General features: G+C 32.1%; 1 protein-coding gene across 1 annotated transcript; it reads left to right on the top strand.

Annotated features, from left to right (window-relative positions):
* The first annotated feature begins 1,915 nt into the window (after positions 1–1,915).
* On the top strand, positions 1,916–4,933 carry LOC145585897 (uncharacterized). Its single transcript, XM_081642605.1, has 3 exons — positions 1,916–2,249; positions 2,768–3,274; positions 4,535–4,933. Exons 1-3 carry the CDS (start codon positions 2,022–2,024, stop codon positions 4,742–4,744), a joined length of 945 nt encoding a protein of 314 aa, XP_081498731.1. The 5' UTR covers positions 1,916–2,021; the 3' UTR covers positions 4,745–4,933.
* Positions 4,934–6,133: the final 1,200 nt, after the last annotated feature.

Raw genomic sequence — 6,133 nt, 5'->3', positions numbered from 1 at the left:
TTGACAATGCTTCCCAAGTTGGCATACTTTTTTTTGCGTGGATTTTCTTTCTTTTGGATGTCACAGCAGTTGGTAGTTGCCGTGTTTGCTTCTCCATTTGTTAGTGTTTGTTGTCGTAGGCTACCAGTTGATTCTTTGATGGCATCTGTATCAGCATGATCTTTTACTACTTATATTCGATAGTATGTTATTCGAAACAACCTTGCTGTCATAGATTGATAAGAATGGTAATGAGTAGATCTTCTATCTATGTCAATCTCAGATGCATAAATGGAGAGGAAAGTCAGCAGAGGGGAAGGTGGTAAATGAATCAAGTGGTTCAATCATGTCAAATTATCATGTGTTTACAAGTATACTCTATACATTAATATTGTGATCTACTACTTGTATATGATCTTTTTTTGTATAGGAACCTTTTTTTTTAAATTAATAGGAACTTGTTTTAGGTACAGTTTCAAAGTATACATTTGTTTTCCTCTTTTTCATCCTTCTTTCTCTTTTCTTTGTTATTATTGTCATTGTCCACAATGTTGACCCATTGTCACTACTCACTACTGACTCAGATCATGAAGAGGAGTCCTCCTTCGCATCAATTTTCCAAATTCAAAACGATAAATGAACGTATCAAGAAATTCAAAACGATAAATGAACGGTCAAGATTACAAGCATGATTAATAATGTACAAAGTTATATATTAGTGTTCATTCTTTTAAAACTATATTTGTTTAATACTCGTATCATTTTAAACTCTTTGAGTAATAACTTAATAATTACAGTTGGGAAATATAATTTTCTTATTATTAACAGTTATAATACGTGATACTATCTTCGTTTTGAATTATTTACAACGATTTGACATAAAGTATGAGTAGAAAATGTTCAATTGTTGCAAATAATTTAAAACGGAAGTGGTAATAAAAATAAAGTTTGAAATTCGAGTAAGTAAAATATAAGAAAATACTCCATGTTAATACTCTGTAAAGGAAATTTATAAACCCAAACATATTTTTTTGATGAGAAAACGAACCAATAGATTAAAGGGAATTAGGGAGAGTCAAAAGTTACAGCAGAAACTACAGAAGGAGGACCTCTTCGATCCAAACCCTCTAGCCTACAAAATCCCTACTTAAATTAGCAAGCTTGTGTGCTGAGTACAACATTTCCCTTCCTACCCACAAAAGAAAAAAAAACAAAGAAGTACAAAGGCTAGCAAGCTGAAAGATGTCATTTTAACCCAAACGTATTTAAGCTTTAAAAAAATATCATTATAATTAATAATTAATAAAATAGGAATTTTTTCTCATTAAAAAAAAAAAAAAAAAGATTTAAAAATATGGGATATTACTCATGCTCTAAACACCTTATGGCTAGGGAACTGATTGCTTCAAGCCCTACTAGTGACCCCGTGAAAGTAAGATTTAGTATTGATATTGATACCACTTAGTTGTTAGTATGGATCCGTGTTTGATCCCGCAATAACAATTGGGATGGAAATAGAATCTAATAACCCATAACTGATCCCCAAATTCGGATTACCCCAAAGAGTAAACCGGATGGAACACCAAAAAAAAAAAAAAAAAAAAAAGATTTAGTATTGATTCTTACCATGACCATTATAAACATGATCAATCAACTAGAGTCTAGGTGAATACATTAAGATAACTTTGATGTACACCAAAATTAAATAAAGATAACTCTAAAAACTTCTAAAATAACTTTAACATGTCTTACAATAAGTTAATGAAAATTCGGTCATATTAAAATAAATTAAAAAAATTAATCTAGCATTTTATAATAATAAATCGGTATCCACAAAGCCAATATAATCATAATTAAGAATTTGTGTTAACCTTTTGACTTTTGGCCGTTTTTCACTGGAATAAGGATGTACTCGTTCGTAATTGGGAGTGTGTTTGCAAAATCAGTAGAAGAACGGGAACCTCCTTCCAGAGCTCTCCTTTGTCTTCATCAAATTCTCTCTCTTCCCACATTCATTTTACTGTAAATCTCCATTAATTTCAATGGCAATCTCTCTCTCAATCACAAGCACAAGCACAAGCACAAGTACCCTTTCTTTAATTTCAAGTGCTAACCAAAAATACCCTTTTTCTAAATCCCACAAATCCTTAATCTTTCCTATCCAATCTTCTCCCAAATTTAACCATCTTTCTATTTCAAATTCTCTCTCTTCTCCTTCTCCTCTTCTTCTTCACAGCCGCCATGATTTCAGGTGCTGCTTCGCTAACATTGTAAGCTATTTCTCTCTCTCTCTCTCTTTTTTTTTTAATAGTTTGTTGATAAAGTTGCAAACTTTCTGGGTTGTTTTATCTTTAAATTGTTACTGTTATGATGGGATTTATTTCTTATTTGAAAGAATTATGTTTGAATAATTACTTAATCACACTATTGCTGATGTATAATATCATAAACTGCTGGAAAATTTTGTTGATTGATTGATTGAATTTAGTCTATGATTATGGAAAACTATTATGGTGGAATTCAATTTTTGAAAGAATTATGGCAAAAATATTAGTAGTATGTCATTGTTATTGATATGTTATGATGAAGTATCATAAGCTGCTGGAATATTTTGCTTCATATTATATTTAATTGAAGTTTAGTCTATGATGCCAAAATTTAGCTGCAATAATGGTTGATACATTTATAATGGTTGATAAATAATAATGTATTGGAAATTCAAACTCTCCATTTAATTAAAAGCAAATGGATGTATTTCAATGGTTGAAAATTGTTATTGGTATTGTAGATGGATGAAGGAATGCTAGAGGAGGAAGATGGGGAAAGGGGGGAGACAGGTGCTAAGAGGATGTGGGAAAGTGTTGAAACTCTCACTAAATATTATAAGGAGGCTGTTTTAGCTGGGGATTATCAGACCATTACAGAAATAGAAACTGTATTATTAAGACTAGAAACCGAAAAGAATAAATTGGATGAGAGATTATCAACATTGACAGAAGAGATAACTTCTGGGAAGGAGAAGTTTATCCGACTGCAAGCCGATTTTGATAATTTTAGAAGGAGATCGGAGAAGGAGAGACTTTCAGTTCGAAGCAATGCACAAGGGGAAGTTATTGAGAGTCTTCTGCCAATGGTGGACAATTTTGAGAGGGCGAAGCAACAGATCAAACCAGAAACAGATAAGGAAAAACAGATTGATACGAGTTATCAAGGTATTTACAAGCAGTTTGTAGAGATCATGAGGAGTTTGCGTGTTGCTGTTGTTGCAACAGTAGGGAAGCCTTTTGATCCATCGGTAAGCCTTTTTATCATTGGTCACTAATTATAATATTTTCTAAGCCTGTGCTCATTCACAATTTTCCTTTAGCATTTGATTTGAATTCACTTTACCTGCAAAATGCTTTCAGATAACCGAGGCTATATAGAAGAACTCTTTTACGTTGTACATGCTAAAAGTCTAAAACTGTTCCAGTTTTTCACTAGTTTAAGATGGTGTTGATTGTGTTTTTGCTGAAAGCTCATTAGCCCTTTCCCAAGCATGCTTGTTATTGGTTGTGAACTTGTGATTGTGAAATTGGCAGGGTCAGTTTACACTTTATGTATTGCTGTAACTTTGCAACCAAATTTAGAACTTTTGTTCTTTCATTTTCTTTTTCCTTTTTCCAATAAGCTTTAGTTGGGATGAGAGGAGTGGAGTTGGGCGGATTGGGCCTCTATTGAGACATCCTTCATAGAGCCATTCAGTACAAAAGAAGTTAATAGTTACAATTAAGAATGACACTGGTTTTACTTTACAAATTTATAATATCTTGATTTTAGCATGTTTTTCTCTCCATTTCTATGCTTAATACTCATTTTCTACGTGCTACTTGCCTTTTTTTTTTTTTTTTTTTTTTAATAATTTGAAGTGCACTTACAATTGCATTGGCCAAGCTTAGTCAAGGCTAGCTGCATTTGCTTGCCTGCTCACATTGTCATGTTTAATGGAGGAGATAATGCTCCTTGCATTAAGATGTACAGTGAGAATAATATATATTGCCAGATCGTCATGCCACTTCTAGATGGCAGCTTAGTTAGGATTTATACGATGGCAGTTGAGGCAAAAACAAGGGTGGTGTTGAAATTAGATCCTCCATGCTGGGAAAGCAATTCCCAATGGCCTCTTCACTTGTTGCCTTGTTAGAAGGTCCTTCGGCTTTGGCGACATCAGTCAGTGAGGTTTGGAGACCTATTACCACTTCTTGAACTATAAAAGCTACTTCGTATTTCTTTAAAAAAAAAAAAAAAAAAAAAAAAAAAGACCAACTCTGTAGTCTGTACTCACATAGGCCAGTGTCTACCCTGTTATGTAAAATTATTGAAGATTTGTTCAAGTTTCTGCTGAATTCAATTTTTTACTGCTGCCTTGATCGATAATGATCGAATGTCTAAACCATTAGTATATATTAACAGTAATTCTGTGGAAGTTTGTATATATTTATTTGTGGCTCTGATACGCATTACTCTATTAGTGTTAAATTTAAGCAACTTAAACTTGTTTTGTTTCTTGTTGTAGTTGCACGAGGCCATTGCCAGAGAGGAGTCTGAAGAATTCAAGGAAGGCATTATAATTCAAGAATTCAGACGTGGTTTTCTCCTTGGTGATCAACTTTTGAGACCAGCAATGGTAAAAGTTTCTTCAGGTCCTGGTAAGAAGATAGATAAAACAACCACTCAAATATCCTTGGAGCAATCCGCCGCAGCTGCTGGCATGGATGAACATTGATACACAATGCGATATTGAATGTGAACAACTTTCGGCTTAATATCTATACTATAATTATTCGTTAGTTGTGATAGTTCATGACCTATTTTAGGCTTCTTAGCATTCATCCACCCTTTTGTGAAATACACACACAGTGAAAGAATCCATTATTATGTCATGCTGCATTTTGCTGAAGTGATGTTTACAAAATGAATGATTTGTTCTTTGTTGAAATTTGAAAATCTAGAGTAATTTTGGTCGTTGCTATTAACTGAATACACAATATAAACAAATTACATTCATATTCTCTAAGATTTTAAAGATATTATCAATTCTTTTTATGATATTATCAATATTTGGTGTGTGTAACCGAACCAAACAAAATATAAATAAACAGATGTTATTATAGTAGTAAACCTACAAGAAACTTAAGCCCTTTGCTCCAAACTAAAATTATTCGAGAGGATTTGCTTACGTGAAAACACGAAAAGTAAATCAAAAGCAAAAAATAAAATAAAGTAATGTTTAGAGAGTACTTGACAAGTTGACATCTTTATAAACCAAAAATTCCAAAAGTAAACCTACAAGAAACTTAATTTTCATATTATTAGGGTGGCCTACGCGTGCATCGCGGAGGAGCTATCTTTTGCGGAGAAGTTGTATTGACGTGTATTTACACCTTTGGTTTGAGTGGTAGATTTGGAAGTTTTAATACGTACTATTTTGTTTATGGACCTATGTGGTGGCTTTGTAAAAGTATAGGAAAACCACCAAAATCTTTTATGAAAATTATATTTTAAAATCCTCAAAAGTTTGATAGTGTTATTCAAAATTACAATATTATTAAATAATACTTCGTATTTAATTAATTTGCATCCCTTCCTATCTTGAGCGGCAATTGTTAGTTTAGAACTCTTAATTGATTTGCATGTTTTAATAATGCCTAGTATAATATTTTTAACTTGTTTTTCTTCTAATAATTTTTTTTGAGCTTTGGTCACACGGAGTAATAATATGTGAAATGTTGTAGCTAAAAACTTAATAATGTAAGTTTTTTAATGTTCGACGACCATCTAAAATCTAAATCTAATACTAAAGCAATAACTACTTAGTTATATTTTTCCTCTATTACTATGATATAATATATGCACTAACCGTCTTTCAAAAAAAAATATTTTTCCTCTAAAATTCACTCCATAATTAGTACCAGTTTTTTTTTTTTTCCTTTCTATTATCGATTTCCCTTGATTTTAGGATTTTTAAGTTCTTTAAACCTCTTGATAACATTTGCCCAAAATCACTATTTAATATGAACCCCATTCAAATTTCATAACGTTATTTATGTGCCATCAAACAATGTACATTTCAAAAGCTAATAAACCTTAACAATAGTTGGAATTAAAGGACAAC

This window comes from Chenopodium album, chromosome 16, assembly GCF_948465745.1.
Source record: "Chenopodium album chromosome 16, dcCheAlbu1.1, whole genome shotgun sequence".
In the NCBI taxonomy this organism is placed as follows: Eukaryota; Viridiplantae; Streptophyta; class Magnoliopsida; order Caryophyllales; family Amaranthaceae; genus Chenopodium; species Chenopodium album.
The sequence above is the reverse complement of the archived record's forward strand: the minus strand, read 5'-3'. Positions and strand labels throughout refer to the sequence as shown.

Coding starts and splice junctions, on each gene's coding strand:
- LOC145585897 (XM_081642605.1), top strand. CDS start 2,022: ATGGCAATCTCTCTCTCAATCACAAGCACAAGCACAAGCACAAGTACC. Junction 2,250..2,767: donor GGTGCTGCTTCGCTAACATT/GTAAGCTATTTC, acceptor TTGGTATTGTAG/ATGGATGAAGGAATGCTAGA. Junction 3,275..4,534: donor GGAAGCCTTTTGATCCATCG/GTAAGCCTTTTT, acceptor TTCTTGTTGTAG/TTGCACGAGGCCATTGCCAG.